The sequence below is a fragment of the Myotis lucifugus genome, unplaced genomic scaffold (genome assembly GCF_000147115.1).
Source record: "Myotis lucifugus unplaced genomic scaffold, Myoluc2.0 scaffold_39, whole genome shotgun sequence".
Classification (NCBI taxonomy): Eukaryota; Metazoa; Chordata; class Mammalia; order Chiroptera; family Vespertilionidae; genus Myotis; species Myotis lucifugus.
In genome coordinates, this window is record NW_005871087.1 from 6,739,898 (window position 1) to 6,763,322 (window position 23,425).

The 23,425-nt window shown below is 38.7% G+C and overlaps 1 protein-coding gene across 1 annotated transcript in view; it reads right to left on the reverse strand.

The window, feature by feature from the left end:
* The window catches only part of LOC102429679 (ubiquitin-conjugating enzyme E2 E2), a 239,191-nt gene that overhangs the window by 29,250 nt on the left and 186,516 nt on the right, over positions 1 to 23,425 (reverse strand). The window contains exon 4 of the mRNA XM_006087622.3: positions 3,022 to 3,169. Within this exon, the coding sequence (XP_006087684.1) occupies positions 3,022 to 3,169 (148 nt within the window). The remainder of the gene's footprint in view (positions 1 to 3,021; positions 3,170 to 23,425) is intronic.

The window sequence follows — 23,425 nt, forward strand, 5'->3', positions numbered from 1 at the left end:
CAACTAATTAAACAGTGGAGCTGGTTTTAAAGTCTACATCTCCTGACTATCAATATTACGCAATAAGGATGTACAGCCCCACCCTGAAACACATAACCTTTTTTCCTGAATGGGCCAAAATTTCTTGAAAGAGACAAATGTAAATTGTGAAAAAACTATGAAAAAGGTTTTAAAAAATCAGTTTATCCTATCCCATATAATAAAAGGATAATATGCAAATAGACTGAACGGTGGAACGACTGGTCACTGTGATGTGCACGGACCACCAGGGGGCAGATGCTCAATGCAGGAGCTGTCCCCTGGTGGTCAGTGCACTCCCAGAGAGGGAGCACTACTCAGCCAGAAGCCGGGCTCACAACTGGCGAGCACAGCGGCAGTGGCGGGAAAAGCTCCACGTCAGTCAGACACCCCCTGAGGGCTCCCAGACTGCAAGAGGGCGCAGGCTAGGCTGAGGGACCCCCACCCCCCGAGTGCACAAATTTCGTGCACCGGGCCTCTAGTATAAGAATAAGAGAGAGAAAGGACTTTTTTAAAATCGGTAAATCTATATCCTTATGCAAAGCATACTTTTGAGCTGATAGCATTTTTGATGTTAAAATAGCTCTATAGATTCAGTATAGGAAAATCTTATTTATTCAAATTCTATCCAACTTATATTTGTGATGATTTGAAGATAGGTTAGATTGAAGTTTAACTTAAATTTAGGGGGGAAATCTACAGGGATTAGAAATGTACCAGAAAACAGTATGAGATAAAGGCCATTAAACAAAAGAACAGACTGTGACTTGTTTAAGATAAATTTTTTAAGACTCTGATTGACTGGGTGTGTGTGGGGCGGGGGGGGGGGGGGGGGGGGGGGAGCCCAATGGGGAAAAAAAGGGACATCTGTAATACTTTCAACAATAAAGATAAATTTTAAAAAAGACTAATTAAAAGTATGAATATACATGTAAATGATGTGCTAATTAGGAAACTCCTCTCTATGTCTTTAAAAGTATGAACATTTAGTCTGTTGACATATTTTACAAATGATGTTCTATTCTTATATCAGCTAGGCTATCTCTAGTTGGTGAAACTTAAGAAACACTTATCCTTAGACTTATACTTACTATCAATAGCATTATTTTCAAAATATACTTATTTTATGTGATTTTGCATTAGCCAGGGGTGATTTTGTTGTTGTTGTTGTTGCAGAATGTAACTTTCCAAGACACAGCAAAAGAAATCTCTAATTTACTGAGCAAAAATCTTTTCGATTGCTGAAAAGGCTTTGGTGGAATGAATCTATTGCTTTAAGCAGGGATACCTATACAGAGAACAGATTCTCATAGACAAGATGATTCAGATGACAGGCCATTTCAGCTGACTGGGAGGCCAAACCAGCCTGGTTACCACTGGGGTAAGGACTGCGTCTCAGCCCCGAGTTTTTTCTCTTAAATGTGAAGAGACACATTATTCCATGTATAAGAAGTGTGGCCTTCTCACTCACCTAGTGCTCAGAAGTGCCTCATAAACAGTAGGGTGTCAGAAATTTCTCCTCCCACCCAGCTTTACTGAGATATAACTGACATACACCAGTGTATATAAGTGACATACAGCACAGCATAATGACTTGACATCAAAAGTTTCTTAAATAAGTTACTTACCTGTCAAAATAAAATTTTCTCTTAAAATCAAAACAAAACATAAAACAACCCTGGCCTCCAAATTTCAGCAAATCCCATTAAGTACTTTTTTGGGAGTGGGGAAACAGATGCAGTCCCAGGCTCCAATATTTCCAGGAGGCCTCGTATCATCAATAAATGCCTGCCTGTGACATTGCCTCCAAATGAAGTTATACACAGTCATGGAGACAAGTGAAATTGAAATAGGAATAATGAGACTGCAAGAACAAAATGTCTGTCATTCTGGTTTGAATTAGTGCAGCATTATTAAACTTCACTGTCTGGAATGAAGTCTGAATTGATTAAAAATACTTCATAATCATGATCTTGTACAATTATATTTTCTTTTCTTTTTGGTGTCAAAAGCATTAATTTGTCATGCATTCTAAATATGTGACAATTTAATTGTTTTTATATTTCTTCATTAAAAAGTCTTTATTACTGAAAAATAACAAACATAAAACTTTAAAAATTCTAATTTTTCCATGTTTTATAAGCCAGCCAGGAGCCTCAGAGACCCCAATCCCATTTGTAATTTTTCTTGTCTAAAAATTCACTTATCTAATAAACAATATTTATTTCTGAACATGGAAGATGGAATCTTATGAAATATTAAGACACCAATTAAATATTCAAAAGAATTTCTCACTGAGAACATCAATGAAAACCCTATAACTATCTTTGGATTTTCAAAACTAAATGCAAGTATGTAAAAAGTTGGCAGTTGTTTTGTCTTTTAATAAAAGAAGCTGGTCTAAGCCACACAATCACACACAGGAAGTAAGAGCTTTCAGCATTAAGCACACCAGCAATCCACGAAGGATTGGCCATAAACTCTCTTTAGTTTTCCCGCAAAGTTGTATTTGCTTCTCCTTATTTACCTTTTGGGTATATCCTAGTTCAGACCATTCCCCTTTTTTTGTTCTAATAGCTTATAAGGGTGCACAGTTATTAAGATGCCAAAAAGGTCACGACTGTGCGGTGCTGCCTGGTTATTATAAAATTTAAACAGCCCATATTTCTCAAATTAACATCTTCTGGTAGGCATCTAATTAAAGATTAAACTATTCAATTAACATTTTTATTATTATTTGGCAACAGAATGTAATACATTCTTCAAATGCACTTCTTAATCTAAAATGACTTTTAATTAATTTTTATCATACTATGCTTTTTACTTCTTGGCAAATAACAGGTCTTAAAAAGACTAATGACAAGACCCAATTTAAAAAGAAAGATTTACATACTGTGGGAATTTAAAATAAAAATAATAGTAACAGTAGCAGTAGTGGTGATGGCAGGAAAGTAGTGGTTAATGTAGATGAACAATTTTAAGATTGGCTTTAAAGTCTCTCACCAGGGTTGCAATCTGTAAGAAGTGAGCAGATGGAGAGGAGAACTTTAGAAATGGTGAGGGCCGGACTCCAGTTGTCCTTTAGGATGTCCAGACAGATCACGCCTTGGCTGTTAATATTACAGTGATAGATTCTTGTTCGGAAGGTAACCTAGAAGAAAATGTAAAGTTGTTATAAAGAGATATACCTTTTATTAGACAAAATAATGTCAGAGTCATTGGTTCAACCACATATTTAATTTTTCCTTAGGCACATGAGAAGAACCAATAAACAAAAAATCACTATTTTAGAACCTGTCATTCTGGGCACAGAGAACTAAACTCCAACAGCAAAATCATGACATTCTGCTTTTGATGAAGTGTCTTATCATTTAACTAATGTTGTGGAGACTGAATTTACTCTTGGTGCAATTGTAGGAATGTTCGTAAGAGGAAAACTAACTTTTACCTCTAAAACTTTTACAAAGAAAAAATGTTTTCAAAAATAAAAATTTCAAAGGAAACTTTTGTTGGATTCCAGTTGTTTTAAGGATTTTGTACATTTATAAAATTCACAAAAAAGCATGGGAATACGCTAAAAAGGAATTAAATATATTTAAAGACATAAATTGGGGCATGTATGTAAACAATATACCTAGCTTATAGAAAAACTGTATTAATTATAACTTGCAAACCTTTTTTTCCTTACATTCTCAATTTTGAATATAGTATTAGTGCAGCCCACCTCTTCCCTATGATAGCTAGATCACTACTGTACTTTGCTTAGGTAATTTTGAAACATGTGTATAACATTTTTAAAGAACTTCAATTGAAAAGTTAAGTCCAAATCAGTTTTGTAACTCTGATAACACTGTTTTACAAAAGTCTTATTTATGCAACAAGGTTTTCATGCTATCATTGTTTATTAATGTTCTCAAATTTAGAAGCTGAAATGTAAAAGAATCTTGGGGTTCTAAAGACCAGTTTTCTTGTACCCTAATTTTGAAATGGCGTGAACCAAGAAATACACACATTGCAGATCTTTGTAGGTGTTGCCATCCCCCCCAGGGCATCCAGCATACACTCAAACATGAGAATTTACTGAATTCATTGGATGTTAAGTCTCAGAGAGGATAGATCCAGTATTCTACAGCTGCTGAATAACATGGTTACCATCTCAGGTGAGATTAGTACTCCTCTTAAGAACTGCCCTTCATGCTGGACCAGATAACCTCAATAACCCTTCCTATACACACAGCCTCCCCACCCCCAAAACCTAGAAATGTTGAAGAAAATATAACAAACATTCTTTAAAATGAATAGGTGAATTTGCAAGAGCAATCTCAAAGTTCAGAACTGAAAATCAAAAGTTACAGTAAGCACGTGAGCTGATTTGCCAAGGCTGAGCTTTGGGCAGAGGAATGGAATGAAGGATGGAAGTCAGTCTTAAAAATTGAAGCTTGAGTTCTGATGCCCTGCCTGGTGGAGAAAGAAGATGAAACCTTAGGTTTGTATATGGCAAAGGGATTAAATTGAGAGCCTTTACATTAAATTTGGACACTTGCGCAGCTTTCAGTAAATGGGTGGATTTGAAAAGATAATGCCTTATGTAGAAATAGCAAATACACTTGCTAGAGAAAGCCTGAGCTCTGGCCTGAAGAAAAAACTGTTTTCCCTAAGAATTCCATGCAAAGACTAACTAAAAAATAACTTAAATGACTACCTCACTCTCAGATTAAATATATGTTTTAAGGCAAAAAAAAAAAGCATTTAAGGCTAAAATGAATAAAACTAGAGACAAATAGCAGGGGAGGAGGGTTAGAGAGCAACCAAAGTACTTGTATGCATGCATATCAGCATAACCAATGGACACAGACACTGGGGCTTGGGGGGCAGGGGAGGAAGTGTCAAGGGGGGGAAAGGAGACATATGTAAAACTTTAGACAATAAATAAATAATTAAAAGTAAAAAATCACTGCATTGTGATGAAATAAATAATTTCTCAGGGAAATATAACAATTCTGAATGTTATATCTAACAATATAGTAAAAATTATAAAAAGTAAAAATTGGCAGAAGTATAAGAAGAAAATGACACCTATAGTCAAAGAGAAACATTTGCACTGCAGTAATTAATAGGTCAATCAGATAAAAATATAGTAAGGGTACTGAAAATCTGAACAACCAAATTAACCAAATCAACGTAAAGACAAATTCCACACTCAACAGTTAGAGAACACATATTCTTTTCTAAGCACCTAATCCTATATAATAAAAGGGTAATATGCAAATTGACCCTAACGGTGGAATGACTAGGAATGACCAGTCACTATGATGTGCACTGACCACCAGGGGGCAGACGCTCAACGCAGGAGCTGCCCCCTGGTGGTCGGTGCGCTTCCACAGGGGGAACGCTGCTCAGAAGCTGGCTCATGGCTGGTCAGAGCAGTGGCGGTGGCAGGAGCCTCTCCTGCCTCCGCAGTAGCGCTAAGGATGTCCGACTAATGGCTTAGGCTCCCAGGCTACCAGAGGGATGTCTGACAGCCAGCTTAGGCCCGCTCCCTAAGGACATCAGTCGGACATCCCCTGAGGGGTCACAGACTGCGAGAGGGCGCAGGCCGGGCTGAGGGACCCCCCCCCCACACCAAGTGCACAAATTTTTGTGCACCAGGCCTCTTGTAAACATAATAATTGGTCACACGGTAAGCCACAAGGGAAGCTTAACATATTTCAAGTAATTATTTAAGACCATAAAGATTCCCCATCACACATTTGGAAACAGAAAAACACATTTTCAAATTAACTATTGGATTAACTAAAAATAGCTATATTTATAACTGAATGACAATGAAAATGTTGGCTTGCCATCATCAAAATTTGTGCTTTGAATAAAAGTTATAAAAGAAAATTTTACAATTTCAAAAGCACATATTAGAAAGGAAGAAAGACATTTAATGAGTTAAGTGTCCACACAAGGAAGGAAAAAGAATAGAGCAGCGATTTGCAACTGGTGTGCTGCAAGAATTTTTAAAATATGCAATACCTGACTATTTAGTCAGGGGCACTGACCTCTTTCCCCTTAGATTGTCAAATAAAAAAAATAACAACATCCAACACAACAACAGCCATCTGGTGTGAACGAACTAAAATTATACCTATTTTTTTGGTCAGATCAGGAAAAAATACGTTTTCTGGTGTGCTGCAGAATTTTAGTAATTAGTTTACATGTGCCATGAGATGAACAAGGTTGAAAATCGCTGGAATAGAGTAAATCCCATGAAAGTAGAAAGAAATAAAGACATGAGCAGAAGTTAATGAAACAGAGAATACCTAGCAATATTAAAATTCTGCAGAAAAGTCAGAGTACCTATCCCTTTAAGGGCTAGATGAAAAGATAAAATATTTTTATGATTCAATGTAAATGACAAATGGCTTTTATATATAATAATGATATTTTAAAACCTATCAGATATTGGTAGGCCACTCCAAGCCAGTTAATCCTCAAAACAACTTACTGAGGGAAGTAGTATTATTATAGTCACTTTAAAAATAAAGAAATTTTAACTCTCTGGGGTGATGGATGTTAAACTTATTTCACAATATATGTATATATTATATGTCTTACAACTAAAACTAATACATTATACGTCAATAATTATATCTCAATAAAACTGAAAAGAAAAAAAAGAAGAAAAATGCACAGAAAAGTTAAAGAATTGGCTTATGGTCCCACAGCAGGTAAGTAAGTGGTGGATCTAAAATTTGAACACAATTTTGTTGATTTAAAAACCTATACTCTTTTACTCAGTCTCAATGCCTGCTTTCTTTTTAACTTTTAATTTGTGAGATAATTATAGATTCACATGAAGTTGCAAGAAATAATAGATCACATATATTCTTCACTCAGTTTTCCCCAATAGTAACATCTTGCTTAAATGCAGTATTTTATCACAGGAAATTGACACTGATACTGTCTTTGGACCTTTTCCACATATCTTCAGTTTTATATGCACTTGTGTATGTATGTGTTTCTATGAAATTTTTATTGCATGGAGATTTGTGATCACACTACAGTCAAGACAGAACAGTTCATTATAAACACCCTGTGTGCTGCCCTTTAGTAGTCACCTTCCTTCCTTCTTAATTCTTGACAATCACTACTCTGTTCCTCATCTCTAGAATTTTGTCACTTTAAGAATGCTATAAATGGAATCAAACTGGATGTAAGGTTTTGAAACTGGCCCTTTTCACGCTGCATAATGCTCTGGAGAGCCATCTAAGTTGTTGCATGTACCAGTAGTTTTTGTTCCTTCTTACTGCTGAGTAAAGTTTCATGTTATAGACATACCAGTTTGTTTACCCACGTATGCACCAAAGGACAAATGGAATGTTTCCAGTTTTTATTTATTACAAATAAAGCTGCTATGAACATTTGTGCTTTTGTGTGCACATAAGTTTTCATTTCTCTGTGCTAAATGCCCACGAGTGCAATTGTTGTGTTGTATGATATACTCCTATTTAGTTTTATAAGAAACGGCTATACATTTTTCTAGAGCAGTTGTACCATTTCACATTCCCACCGGCAGTGTCATCCAGTTTCTCTGCGTCCTTGTTGATGCTAAGTGTTATTACTATGCTTTATTTAGCCATTCTAACAGGGTGCAGTGATACCTCATTGTGGTTTTAATCTGCATTTCCCTAATTGCTAATGATGTTGAACACTTTTTCATGTGCTTATTTGCTCTCTGGATACCCTCTTCAATGAGAATGTTCCTATCTTTTGCTCATTTTCTAATTAGATTGTTTTTTACTGTTGACTTCCTGGTGCTTTAAGTGGAGATATTTAATTAAAAGTAAAGTATAGTTAGATAAAAAAAATAAAGCATGAGTTTGCAAAGAATCTTGTGGATTTTTTTAGACAGAGAATGTTTTAGACTTTAATGTTTTATAATACTGATAAAATGTATACTTGGGTGATGTTTGTGAACCTCCTGAGAAGTGTTCATAAATAAACGACACTGACTTATACAGGTTGGTTGATTGTTCCTATATGTTCTGATGCTATAGATCCCACAAACGCCACCTTTTGAAGCTGGAAAAACATTCATGATCCCAGAGTTTTAAGAAGTGTCATGCATTTACCTACTGTAATGTAAGCTATGACCTCTTTGGGGTTCCTGCATCATATTCCTACTTCTGTTACCATACTTGCCACAGGACCTTCTCACCAAACCATGAATTACTCATGAAAATATGTTCTTTCAAGTGATGCCCAATGCAGTGCTTGGCACATAGAAAGAGCCCGCGGTTCACTGGCTGGTGTTCAAACAGACAAGTGCCTCTCTGAGGAGCTGTGACATTATTGCTCTTTAGGTAAAAAAACACACACAACAGTTTAGAGCCACAACTATAGTAGACGGAAAGCTGGAAAACTGTGGAGAATACCCTGAGGAAGCGGGAGACATTTTTAATATTTCTCTATACCATAATGTTACTTTACTAAATTGTCCTATAAATTAAGATATGTCAGAACTGATTTCATACAAGGTAACCAATAATAAAAGATATTTATGTGCCAAGGACTCCAACACAATTTTTTTTGTTTTGTTATTGCCATTGCCTATTTAAATATTCAAGAGAGCTTAAAAAATGTATGGAGTGGTCACATGAGCAAAAATGTTTCACAATCAATGCAAAAACTTGCTAATAAAAGCTCTTGAAATAGGGAGCATTCTCTTTCAGACCCCATCAACAGACAGAGGGGAAAGCAGAAAGAATACATGCAAACTGATAAGATATTGCCTGCAGTCCTGACATCAGTGATGCAGAAATAGAAAATGATGTTCTGGATACTGACAAATATCAACAGATTTGTGACTGTTAGGAAGGGATTTTTAGAGGCCGAGAAAGAACCCCCTCCTCCCACCCTCACCCTATAGAAGACTGCTCTGATGTCTGGCTCAATTTTCCAGAAGCCCATCATGTTATACCTTATTCAGGGGCTGGGCAGCGGAACATTCTTCACTTCACCCTCCTGACAAGTAAACAGATAATAAAAATGACTGTAAAGAAAACTTTAGTTCCATTGCAGGGGTTAATACTCACTGGGTTCCCTTTCTTCTGCAGCCTCCACTTGCATGTTCATTTATTGCTGTATTTGAAGCACAGCTCAATAATGATGTTTACAAAGATAGCTATCATTCCTCAAGGAGAGGTAAAATTATATTGAGAATACTGTTTTCAAAGGCAGGGAAAACAGCAAATTTCAGAACAGTTAACAGTTTCCATTTATTAAGGAAAATTTAAAAACATGATTTGGATATAGTGATACTGAATCTTATTTATCCAGAATGGCTAATTCCCAGACAACTCTGGGTGAGAAGGGTTTTTAATTTACGTGTGATACATAAACACCCACACAGGCATATGGGTGTGTGTGGTAGACAGAATAATGCCTTACCCCCCAAAGATGTCCATATCCTAATCCCTATAACATGTGAGTATGTTACCTCACATAGGAAAAGGGACTTTGTAGGTATGATTGAGTCAAGGATCTTGAGAAGGGGTGATTATATCCTGAATCATCTGGGTGGGCTCCATATAATCACAAGGGCCTTATAAGGGGGAAGCAGGCAGATCAGTAGGGGATGTGATGACAGAATGTGATGTAAATGTGAGGAAGGGACCGTCAGCCAAGGAAGGGAGTGTTCTCCCAAACTGGACATGGATTTCTCCTAAAACCTCCAGAAGAAATGCAGCTCTGCTGACACCTGGATTTTAGTTTCCAGAAATGTAAGACAAGTTCATATTGTTTTAAGCCACCAAGTTTGTGTTAATTTGTTATAACCAATAGGAAATGGATCCAACATGTATATATTTCCCAGTCACCTTATTACTTTATCTCAAAAGGTACCTTAAAATTAAGGTGTGCTATTTCTCCTTAGAAGTCACTTCTCCTTAAAAACAATTTTAGAGTTAACAACAAAATTCTTTATGTTGACTGTAGCATAGAGAAATGCTACTAAGTAGTCAATGATCTAGGACAGCCGTGGGCAAACTACGGCCCGCGGGCCGGATCTGGCCCGTTTGAAATGAATAAAACTAAAAAAAAAAAAAGACCGTACCCTTTTATGTAATGATGTTTACTTTGAATTTATATTAGTTCACACAAACACTCCATCCATGCTTTTGTTCCGGCCCTCTGGTCCAGTTTAAGAACCCATTGTGGCCCTCGAGTCAAAAAGTTTGCCCACCCCTGATCTAGGACCATGATGGGCAAACTGCGGCTCACGAGCCACATGCGGCTCTTTGGCCCCCGGAGTGTGGCTCTTCCTAAGCCTTAGGAGTACCCTAATTAAGTTAATAACAATGAACCTACCTATATAGTTTAAGTTTAAAAAATTTGGCTCTCAAAAGAAATTTCAATCGTTGTACTGTTGATATTTGGCTCTGTTGACTAATGAGTTTGCTGACCACTGATCTAGGATAAGTCAGTCACTTTGCTACTCTGAGCTTCTATTTCCTGACAAGATGAGAGACTTAAACTAGATTATTTCTAAGACCCATCTAGTTTCAAAAACTGTGAGTTGTATTGTGAAAAGAATGTATGATTTTGGGAGTTAGCTGGACTTGGGCTGGAATCCCAACTTTGGGCAAATCAATTTAACATTTCTGAGATTCAGTTTCTTCATCTGTAAAATAGGGAGATAACAAACACTCTTAGTGGCTGTAAAGACTGAAGTACAGGAAAAGTCCAAATACCATGCCTGGCACCCAGTGGGAATTCAAGTAGTGTTAGTCTTCCTTTCCTTTTCACATCTCCTAGTGTTACAAGATTATTTAAGAATGCATGTGTTCATGTAATAAGCATTACCTGGATTTTAATGTGTGTGTGTGTGTGTATGTGTGTTTTACTATTCCCTTGCTCTGAAGAATATACATTTCATATACAGACAAAAAGTGGTTTAGTAAGAGAAGAGAGATCATGTAGGGCATACGTATAGACAGAGAAGAATATCTATATATATATAAAAGGCTAATATGCTAAGTGTCCGACCATCCAACCGGTCACTATGACACGCACTGACCACCAGGGGGCAGACGCTCAACACAGGAGCTCCCGAGCTACAGTGACCTGGCAGTGGCAGTTTTCAGGTGACGCACCCTGAAACCAGAGAGGAGGGAGCTCTATTCCTCACGGGGCCGCAAGATTCTACCTTTGGCTTGGGTTATGTTGTTGCTGGGGCACTGCACACTTAACATTTGCGTTCTACACCCTGTACGACAGCAGCTTTTCAGAGTGCCCTGTTGCACTTTGGGACCCCTTGGGGGATGTTGGAGAGCAGTTTCAGCCTGATACCCGCAGGCCAGGCCAGGGGACCCCACCTGCCAGAGGGACCCCGCTCTGCAGATGCCAGGGAGGGACTGTGGGAGGTTGGCTCCAGAGTGTGTCCAGCCCATCTCGCCCAGTTCTGACCCGCTGGCTACCTTCTAATTAATTTCCTTTCAATATGCATGAATCCATGTACTGGGTCACTAGTATTTTAATAAAGTATTTGACAAACTGATTCTACACATAATTTAGAAAAATGTTTTAAAATAAACATCTCTAAGCTGGAAAGCTGCTAATGACATTAAAAATGATCAATTAAAATAACATTTCAATAATAACCTCTATTTTTCACATAGCTTACATTTTCTGAGAAACTTTTGCTCAGGAGATAAATAGCATTGTGATTCTACCGAGGAAGTGTGAGAGCAGTGAGAAATACATTCCTTTAAAAAATAGTTTTCCATGAAGGCCCAGAAGAGGAAATATTTAAAGCCCCCCCGTGCCACGCCACAAATCAGTATATCACGTAACAAAGGTCTAAAAATAGCAGGGTTAACATCATTCAAATTAACCTTGGCCACAGGCTCATTATGAAACTGTAGTTTATTTGAACAGGCTGCTAGTACACATTTCAGAAATGTCAGTGCTTCCACCCTCCTTGAGATTTCAAGTGCTCTGTTCTTAAAACTGACTTACGAGCACTGTATCAACACCTAGCACACCCTAAGATTATTTTATTAGTTTTTGTGTGTTCACTTTTAATTGCTTCTTTTTTCTACTGAATTTACTGGAGGTGACACTGGTTAATAAAATTACATAGGTTTCAGGTGTAGAATTCTATCATATATCTTCTGTATATTGTGTTGTATGCTCAACACTCTAAGTCAAGTCTCCTTCCATCACCATTTAACCACCCTTTACCCTCTTCTATCTCCTGCTACTTTACTAAGTTCATTTTTCAGTTCTAGTAGTTTTTTGGTGGAATCATTAGGGTTCTCCATATACAGTATCATGTCATCTGCTCATAAGATTAAAGTACTAGTGACAAAACAAAAACTAGAAAAATCCATTATAAGTGAGGAGAATCACAAATCTCAAAGAAACTGTCACAAAACAACCTTTCACAAAGTAAAACAAGCAAAAAAATTAACAAACAAACCTGGGATTACACTTCAGCTCGGATAACTGGCAGTAAAGGAATGAGAATGAGACATTAGTGAGAGAGCACCGTGTGCAGAGATGATGCCCACCTGTCTGGGAGTGAGACCATGGCATGCTGCATTTCACTGCAGGCCACAGCTTTTCAACACCTTTCAAGAAAAATTCAAATGATCTACACTAATAAAAGACAAAGATGCTAATTGACCGTACCTTCGCTATGCACAAGCCACGCCCACTAGCCAATCAGAGCTACTATATGCAAATTAACCCAACCAAGATGGCAGCCGGCAGCCACAGAGCTGGAGCAAGCAGGAGGCTTGGTTGCCCCGGCGATGGAGGAAGCCAAGCTTACCACCTGCTCTGGCTGGCTGTGGCCTCCGCAAAAGGCAACAAAGTTTCAATTATAGAAGCTAAATAAATCCCACATACCTGCTTCCAGCCAGCCTCCACTGGGAGCTTGGGTGGCTGGTGGCTGTGGCCAGCCTGCAAACAGCCATCAACCCCTCACCCAGGATGGCCACACCCTCATGGGGTGAGGGTCCCTGCTGGGGGGCTTGGCCAGCCTGTAAACAGCCATCAGCCCCTCACCCAGGCTGGCCAGGCACCCCAGCGGGGACCCCCACCCTGAAGGGGCTGTGACCAGCCTGCAAACAGCCATCAACCCCTCACCCAGGCTGGCCAGGCACCCCAGTGGGGACCCCCAACCTGAAGGGGCTGTGGCCAGCCTGCAAACAGCCATCAGCCCCTCACCCAGGCTGGCCAGGCACCCCAGCGGGGACCCCACCCTGAAGAGGGTGTGGCCAGTCTGAAAACGGCCCTCAGCCCCTCACCCAGGCTGGCCAGGCACCCCAGTGGGGCCCCCACACTGATCCGGGACACCCTTCAGGGCAAACCAGCCAGCCCCCACCCATGCACCAGGCCTCTATCCTATATAATAAAAGGGTAATATGCAAATTGACCCTAACAGCAGAGCAACTGGGAATCACTGGTCACTATGACACACACTGACCACCAGGGGGAAAGACGCTCAATGCAGGAGCTGCCCCCTGGTGGCCAGTGTGCTCCCACAGGGGAGCTCTGCTCAGCCACAAGCCAGGCTGCCGGCTGCCAGTACAGCGGTGGTGGTGGGAGCCTCTCCCGCCTCCTCAGCAGTGCTAAGGATGTCTGACTGCAGCTAGGCCTGCTCCCCGCTGGCAAGTGACATCCCCCGAGGGCTCCCGGGCTGCCAGAGGGATGTCTGACTGCCAGCTTAGGCCCAATCCCCCGGAGAGCGGGCCTAAGCCAGCAGGTGGTCCCGAGGGGTCCCAGACTGCGAGAGGGCACAGGCCGGGCTGAGGGACCCTCCCGAGTGCACAAATTTGTGCACCGGGCCTCTAGTTACAAATGAAAGACCTTCACAGCACACACATTTAAATTTCACACCTTTCTCAGTTCCCTTTAAGCACAGATATAGAAACACAGTCAACGAGAAAATTCCCCCACCATGAGCAGGGAGTCTCTCAGGAGATGGGAGCATCTCAGCCCAGGGTCCCTTCCTGCCAGGCAGCAGCAGGTGGCTCCCAACTCTTGTGGATACTTGGTGTGACTTGGTTGGGAACCAGTAACTAGTTTCCTTCTCATCCAATTTATACAGAGTCTTTAAAAAAGGTGTCTATATTGAATAAGGTTTAATTTGGTTCTTTTCAAATGTGTGTTTGTTTTATTAACTAGTTCTTTTATTGTTTTCTATTCCACCTTTTTCTCTTTAAATGATTATCTTGTCTCTTTTAACTTGTTCTACTGTCTCAAGTGTCAGCAATGGTGCTCTAGCTGACTATCCCTTCAGGTAGAATCACATCACAGCGTGGACTGTGATCTTTGAGTGTGAGTTCATCCCCAGTGTACGTTATTTATTATTTTGCAGAAGTGCCTTGGGTTATGGAGTGTTTTGCACTTGCTCCTTCATGGTTCTTGAGGACTACACTAGTTTGAGACCAGACTGTCTCATATATGCCAATATATAGGGCAATAAAAATCATCTGTTAGGAAGCGCAGACTGACATTAAATTCTTTATAAAAATCTCTTATAGATGATGTATCAATTACTTCATTTTGAACAAGATACTAGCTGGTACAGGCACCATTGTCTGAAACCAGCCCAATCAATGCTTGTTTGGCATGCATATACAGGTTTCCTTCCTCAAGCCATTAAAAAAGTTTAACAAAGGAAAATGCAGAAATTTAACAGAGCTCTAGGAGTAGGACATTCCTAGGAGTACAACTTTACCATTTGAAGCTAAGATTTTAGCAGCGCTTTTTCTTTTAATCTTCATCTGAGGATATGTGTGTTTTTTTAAATTTGATTCTAGAGCGAGGAAAAGAGAGAGAGAGAGAAAGAGAAACATCGATGTGAGAAAGAAACACTGATCGGCTACCTCCCATATGCACTGCGACCAGGGACTCAAGCCTACAACTAGTTATGTGCCCTGACAGGGCAGTTAGCCCCCAACCTTTTGGTGTACGGGATGAAGCTCCAACCAACCGAGCCACACAGCCAGGGCTTGACAGCCTTTTAAAGGTAATTTTAAAAAGTAATACAGTATTTTTAAATAATTAAGAAATTTTTAAAAAGGCTGGCAGTATGAGTTTTTTACAAATGGGTTTTGATGGTTTGAAAAAAATTTTCCAGTAACATAATCACATACAGATTCAAAATTGTTAAATCCTAAACAATTGAGTGGGAAATGAAGATGGTCTGGTATCTAAACTTAAACATATACACAAAATATCAATTAAACATTCTTGCTGTTTTAATTCATTGAGCACATACATGACAGGTGCTTCATCAATGCCCGAGAGTCCATCAAAATCAGAACCCAAAGCTCTCTGAGTTTAATGTTCCTACCATAGGCATCATCTCCCACCCCAAAATCAGGTATCAGCACAGCTGCTCTTGAACACTGAACTTAAAACCATTATGTGGGGCTATGTTGATCCGACAACACTTATTTATTAATTACTACTGCACAGAAAAGACATAATTTAATAGATGTCCAATGAACCTACATTCCTAAGACAAGATGATTTAGTTCTGATTTATAACTGCAGAAGTGTCTCATACATAACAACGATTAATTACAAAACACAACAGCTGAGGTTCTTAATGGATTCCATGTAAAGGGTATAATAAATGACCTACCACATGACACTTGCTGTTAAATTAAAGATAGTGACATAAATATAAACATAAGGAAAATGCCCTCCTTATTTTGTTTATATTTTTATAGTTCTCACACTACTCAAGGCAATTCAATAAGATGCAGCATATTTGCCAAATGTAAAATGGAAAGAGTAAAGAGACTTCTTTTAATGCTTGGGAAAGAAGCAATAAATTTTATGTTTGTAAACATACACTGTGACAGTTAAATTTATCTTGACATTAATAATTTAATATACATACAACACAATACAGAGTATTCATTATGACTAGCTAGAAATGGCAATTTGCTTTCTCATATAGTCCACAACAGTGTAAACTATATTTTAACACAGTCTAAAATGAAACAATGTCTAATTCTCCTAATGATACAGTAAATTAACAGCAATTATAGAGTTGGCTGAATGCCCACTCTCTCAGTGAGTGCTATATAAAACACAGAAGAGACATTCTTTGAAAGTGGCAGAGTGTTTATAAATATCATAACTTTCCACACTTTGCATGTATACTAGGGAGGGTGATGGTACCAGTTCCTTATATTTTATACCATGAAATTAAAAAATCAGGCATGTATACCCCAGAAACTTGTAACCAAATAAAGAAATAAATTAAAAATGGGTAACAAATATGCAATGTTTATGTGCCAGGCACTGTTCTATGCGATTTGCATTTATTACATAATTTAATCTTCACAATTGCCCTGTGAGGCAGGTGCTATTACTATACTCATTTTATGGATAAAGCATCTGAGACAAGTCCAGAGGAATTCAAATACTTTAGTTGAGGCAATTCCAGTAGTAAGTGAAGAAGCTATAGGAGGAAGGAAATAGGAAATAAATGAAAACAAACATACAAGAATATCTACATCACAAAGAGCTTTGTGAAAATGACAGGGGAAAAAAAAGCAGGAAAAGAATAATGAAAATTATATGAATTCTAGATAACAACAGTTTAACCTTAGAAGAAAGCTAATGATACTGGGAATCAACAGATTTTCAGACCAAGTTCTGTTAAAATGAGAATTCATGTAGAGTGTTTAATAAAGAGAAGAAGTGTTTAGTAATATTCACTATTATTATTATTATTGGAATTCTTATTATACCAAATGACCTGTCATCTCTGTGAGATTATTGAAGGCAAGAAATCTAAGTCAGTAAAAAATAAAACAGAAACGACAATGTTTTAACATGACCTTAAATTTGTAACTTAAGATTTACCTGATCTTTGAATAGTTTAAATTTCAGCATTTAGAATATCCTAGTGAATAATCTTTAAATATCTGTGGAAAACAGATGTAATAAACTGGCTTGATACTCATAATCCTGTACACTAGAACTAAGAGCTAACCAAGTAGCTTACTTGAAGAGTAAAATGAAATTGAAGTCTAACTGGAAGAATGAGAGTGCGTTAAATGATAAAATAAGGCAGCGGTCGCCAACTGGTGGTCTGCAGACTACTGGTGGTCCGTGAGGTCCAAAAGGTTGGTGACTGCTGCTTTAAATCTTACTTTTAACTAATGATAATTACATGGGTTTGTTTTCTTTTTACTTTTTCATGAATATATATATATATACACTTATTTATTTAATCCTCACCTGAGGATATTTTCTAGAGAGACGGAGAGAGAGAGAGAAACATCAATGTGCGACATCTATCGGTTGCCTCCTGTAAGCAACCGGACTGGGGATCGAACCTGAAACCTTTTGATGCACGATGCTGAACGAACTGAACCACCCAGCCAGGCTGCATGACTATTTTTTTATACCAGGCAATCTCTTTCCTTCTCTTCTGTTCCTCTCCTATTCTTTATTCATTCACAAGTCAATCTCTGTTATCATTCTGTGATTTCTAACATTTTTTCTCTAGTCTCTGTTTCAATCTTCTAGTTACCTTGCTTCATTCACACCTCAGGGCTTCTGAGGCCTGCTGTTTTAAGGTTATCTTTTCCCTCCAGTATTCTCTGTAAGACCACTTTCCTAAAAAAAAACCCAATAGGCTAATTTTCCCTAAGGCTGTGTGGAAATGTATCTGTTTCTAAAAAAGGAGCCTAATAGCAATGAATCACAATTGTGTGGAAAAAATACACTCCCATTTTCTAATGTTCTATTCGTGCTGCCTGAATACCAGTCCCTTTAAAAAAAACCCCAAAAAACTGAAGTGGTATCTTAAAAACTCCAGGCTGCGTTTTTCTTTCCCTATAATTTGCAGCATTCAGCTCTGTATTGTAGAAAATTGGTTGCTGTGGCATAACAACAAATGTTATCTTTTAAAAGCAAACAACTGCATCACATGTGGCTTTTAAAATAAATAGTGCCAACTTCATTTTACAAAACTAATAGCTGTATGTACAGCTAAATGAAAATGTAAAAAATGAATTTTTGTAGACAGGCTATAATGAATGTTATCTATAAAGGGAACACATTTATATAAAGCCCTCAAGGGCAGGGATTTTATGATACTGATATTTACCCACTGTAGGGGAGAGGAGGGTGTCAACACGTGTTTGTTCAATAAGCAAATGAAAAAAATATAAAATATTTACATTTGAAAAGAGACCAGACATACCAAGACTAAAAATGATAACTGATTGAGAACTTCTAATGTTATACCAGTTAGGTTTGCACTAGCTATCATTAAAGGGGAGGGTAATATATTAACAGATGTATAACATGTATAAAGGGAAATGTACTGTTAGTTATTCAAATTTTGACTAGAGCACTTTTCAAAGTTTTGTGATTAATATTTTGGTCAGTAGAGATTATAACCGTCTCAAACACTGATTGTAGACTTAAGTTTAAGATTATTTCATAAATCCTTCAAATTACAAAATAAAACTGACAAGACACTGTAGAAGTATAAAATATATCACTACATTTTATCTACTTCAAATGAACAGTTCAAAATTTAAAAATTTTGAGATGTCTAGATAAAAATGACTAACAAAATGCCCTCTCCCCTCCGCCCCCCATCTCATAAGAAGATTCATGTACTTATGTTCTGATATTAGAAGAATGTACTTTTCTTCAAAAGCCAGTATGAGTCAGTTTCCCATTATTTTTCAACTAGAGGCCCGGTGCATGAAAATCTTACACTCGGGATGGGGTCCCTCAGCCCGGCCTGTGCCCTCTTGCAGTCCGGGAGCCCTTGGGGGACATCCTTAGTGCTGCCGCGGAGGCTGGAGAGGCTCCCGCCACCACCGCTGCACTTGTCAGCCGTGAGCCCGGCTTCAGTTGAGTGGCGCTCCCCCTATGTGAGAGTGCACTGACCACCAGGGGGCAGCTCCTGCGTTGAGCGTTTGCCCCCTGGTGCTCAGTGTGTGTCATAGCGACCGGTCATTCTGCCATTTGGTTGATTTGCATATTAGTCTTCTATTATATAGGATTTTTTCGGTAAGAATTTAGTGATATATAGATTAAAGAGCAAAGAAATCAACCTCCTGTTTGTAGTGAAAACTAATATATTATAGTAAGGTAATTATGTTCACTATCATACTGACAAGTTCTAGGGTTTTCAAAGACATTCAGGAGTGGGCAAAAGTAGGTTTACATATGTGAGTGACATTCTTTTGAGATAATAAAGCTACTGTAATAATCATAACCTGCATGTCTTTTTTCATACAAACAACTGTAAACCTACTTTTGCCCACCCCAGTATGTATTCAGAGGTCACACAACTCAAATAGATGGGTGGTTATACCTTCTTAGATGTGGTAAAACTCTAAATTTTTAAGATTCATTAATTGCCCAGCTGGTGTGGCACAGCAGTTCAGTGTGGCTCAGTGGTTGAGTGTTGACTCAGGAACCAAGAGTTCACTGGTTCGATTCCAAGTATGGGCACATTCCCTAGTTACAGGCTTAATTCCCAGTAGGGGGCATGCACGAGGCAGCCAATCGGTGATGTTCCTCTCTCACTGATGTTTCTATCTCTCTATCCTTTTCCCTTCCTCGCCCTCTAAAAATCAATTAAAACATATTATAAAAAATTATTCACTTATCAAGCATATACTTAAAATCTGTATCATTACTTCTGTAACTATTCCATCATACTTACATGATAGAATATTTATGGCCTGGCTAGGTGTAATTGTATTCTTCACTGATCATAAAAATCAATAAATGAAAGAGGTTAAGAATAGAGGGTAAAAGAATAAAACAAACATTTTATCAAAATTTCTATTTATTGTTATGCTTTCACTCTCAAACATTTTTAACCCAAATCTTCAGTTTGATATTATAGTGTAGGAATAGTACTTTTTCAAACACTGTTGACTATTATAATATACATCTTCTCACATATCTAGTTTAGCGGAGGAATAAGATACTTTTGGTTATAGATATTGCTGGCACAAGATACTGTTGCTACAGAATTATTAAGCTTTTATTCCTCTCTAATAGTAACTGATGAAGGTGAAAATGTGTCTTCTCATCACCAATTTGTCTTACAGATTTGGTCCATGGTGATAATGTAATTTTACGAAGTAATTGCATGAACTGAAGTTTTATGTGCTGCTTTAATAAATGCTTTTGCATATTTTTGTGAGTAAACAATGCTACTGCTCTGATTTAAAATACATATATACTTTCTATTATTTTTGCCTGCATTTGTTACTTCACACAATCTCTTTTTTGTATTTTACAAACAGATTTTTTAAAGATGTAATTGATATGCAATAAACTACACATGCTGAATGTATAAAATTAGCAAAGTTTTGACATCTTTACATTTCCACACAACCTCTTAAGAAAAAAAATAAAGTTGCACCTAGCCGGTGTGGCTCAGTGGTTGAGCGTTGACCTATGAATCAGGAGGTCACGTTTCAATTTCTGGTTGGGGCACATGCCCAGGTTGTGGGCTCTATCCCCAGTAGAGGGCATGCAGGAGGCAGCTGATCAATGATTTTCTCTCATCATTGATGTTTGTCTCTCTACCCCCTCTCCCTTCCTATCTGAAATCAATAAAAATATATTTAAAAATAAATAAAGTTACTCTTAAACCTTGGGTGTAGGAATGTGGTCAGGGAGCAATGTAATTGGCATTCACGATAATACAGTTGTCTCTATCCACCTGCAATTCAGCTTTTACTGCATGCACATCAACTTCAGTATCTTTTCTTTTTTACTAGAATGATATAAAGAGGTACATTTTTTAGAAAAAACCAATCTAGTTACTTCTTTTTAGTGTATATTTTTAATTAATAAAAATGTATCATTTCAAATGTCTTTCTCTCTCTCACTCATATATATATATTTTTACAGTGAGTATATGGTATTGGCAATACATTTGCACTAAACTAATTTGCTGCAAGAGACAGTGTCCATCTCTGGTGAAGAGGGAAAGCCTGTACTTTCCATACTTCAAAACACTGTCATTCTGCATCTCAGTAACCTATATTCTCTTTCTGTAATCTGTCTTGGACCAGCTAATACATAATATTTCCATCAGGAAGTCTTCCCCTGCTGTTCCCAGTTTGTCCAATAACAGTATTCCAAAATGTTGGGTATATAGATGTGTGTGAGGAAGTACCTCCTAGCTCATTTTGTTTTAGATTTCCTACAACTTTTTATCACTCTGTGGAGTAGATAACAGTGAAATATTGACAGATAGCAGAGAGAAGGTAGTTTAGAAAGGATTATTAACAGGTGATTTGTTAGTACTTAGAATGCCATGTGGTGATCAAGGGGGATTAAGAATGGACATACCAAATACAAATTGTGCTATGCATGGGTCATGCCATTTTTCTTTTCAATATGGTTATTAAAATTACAGATTAGGAGAATAAAATGGATAAAAGTACATCTGAACTCCATTTTGGTTTAATATGAGGTCTTTAAAAGTCTCTCAAAAAATGTATGAAAGCAAGTGACAGATTGAGGGTCATACTCAGATTCTTCCTGAATGTTGGTATTGTGCCAACCAGTTATCACATCATTCTTGGTTTACACCCATTAACAACTTCTTCCTATTTTGGTTAGGTATATATACAAGTCTTTGATGCCTTCTTCCCTTATTACAGTCAATGGCATTGGCCTAGTGTCAAAATCAATACAGCAGTCTGGCAGCCACAAATCTGACTTTTATGCAAGTATTATTTATGACCAATGTGACTGTAAATAGTAAGGTCCCAAAGTAAACTGGGCTGTTGCAAACTGCACTTTGAGTTTATCCTTGTGAGCAAGAAAGAGAATTGCAGCCTAGATGATAATCCAGTTTGGTCCACGTGGAATAGGCTCAATAAGTACATTTTAGCAGATCTGCTAACTGACCAAATAAATTGTTGGCACAAAAAAGCTCTCTAGTGGATAATCTGTGATTAGTCCTGCTTTTTCACCATTTTCCCAATGACTAAAATGAAGACATAAGAAACATGCTTATCGATTTTTTTTTTTTTTTTTTTTTACAGGTGGGAAAACCAAGGTACAAAGAGGAAAACTAATATACCACAGATCTCAGGGCAAGAAACTAGCAAAGCGAAAAAAACCAAGATGGCAGCATAGGTAAACACCGGAAACTGCTGCCTCCCACAACAAATTCAAAAATACAACTAAAAGACAAAACGGACATCATCCAGAACCACAGGAAGGCTGGTTGAGTGGAAATTCTACAACTAGAAGGAAAGAGAAAAGCACACTGAGACTCAGAGGCACTGTGGAAGTAAAGTGTAGAGGTATGGAGGCGCATGCGGCAAGGGCTGGCAACTGAGGACACGGCTGTCTTTTTGAATCGGGAGCGAGTCACAAGTCCCCGACTGCTCTGAACTCCAGTTCCGGGTGAGTCTCTGGGGACCCAGACTCATACAGGGAGAAACTGGACTGTCTGGCAGCAGGCAGAACTCGGAACTCAAGGGCGGCTTTCTCTCAAAGGTGCTTGCAACAATTACCTGGACACTGAGACGCAGGGCCCCTTAGGGCAGGGCTGAGGATCAGCCATAGCTGCTTGCTCCGCCCTGTTGATTCCCTGAGACCCTGCCCCACCCAGGCTGTGGCAGAGGCTTTTGCATATGAATGCCCTGGCCCTTTGCAATCTGAAAATTACCTAACAAACTGCAGCTGGACCAGACAGTCCCAGAACTTCCAAGAGAAGGCCCAAGGCCCCACAGCAGCTTGCATTGCTTCACAGCTGGGCCTCCTTTGGGCACCTCCAAACCCCAAACAAGGAAGGGGAATCTGCAGATCTCTTCATAGCTCCTGCTGGGTAGCCTCAGGCAGAGGCTAAATTAGCACCGCCTTAGAGATCCAAGAGCCAGTGAACCCAGTGGTCAGAGTGGGATCATCCAATTACAACTCCTCAGATCCATAAGGGACACACTCAGGGGGCAGACTCAGTGAGCACCAAAGCCCCACGGAAGCAAGTCTTGCCTCATAAGGGTGTCTTCAGCACAGAAGTTCTCCCACCATAGACACAGCTGATTCTCACAGCCAATTGGCCTGGAGGTCAATTCCTCCCAGTGATACCTACAACAATCAAGGCTTAACTACAACAAGACTGTGCACACAGCCCACAAAGGGGTGCACCAAGAGTGTCCACCTCACGTAATTGGGGAGGCTGAGCCACTGGGCCCTATAGGACACCTAGCACACAAAGCCACTCTACCAACACAGGGAAGCATAAAAAATGCGGAGACAAAGAAACAGGTCACAAATGACAGAAATGGAGGAAAGCAAACGACTGGATATAAGAACTTTCTAGAAACCGCAGATAAATTTAGTAAGACCCTCAAAAAGTCTGGTGAGACTGCTGATA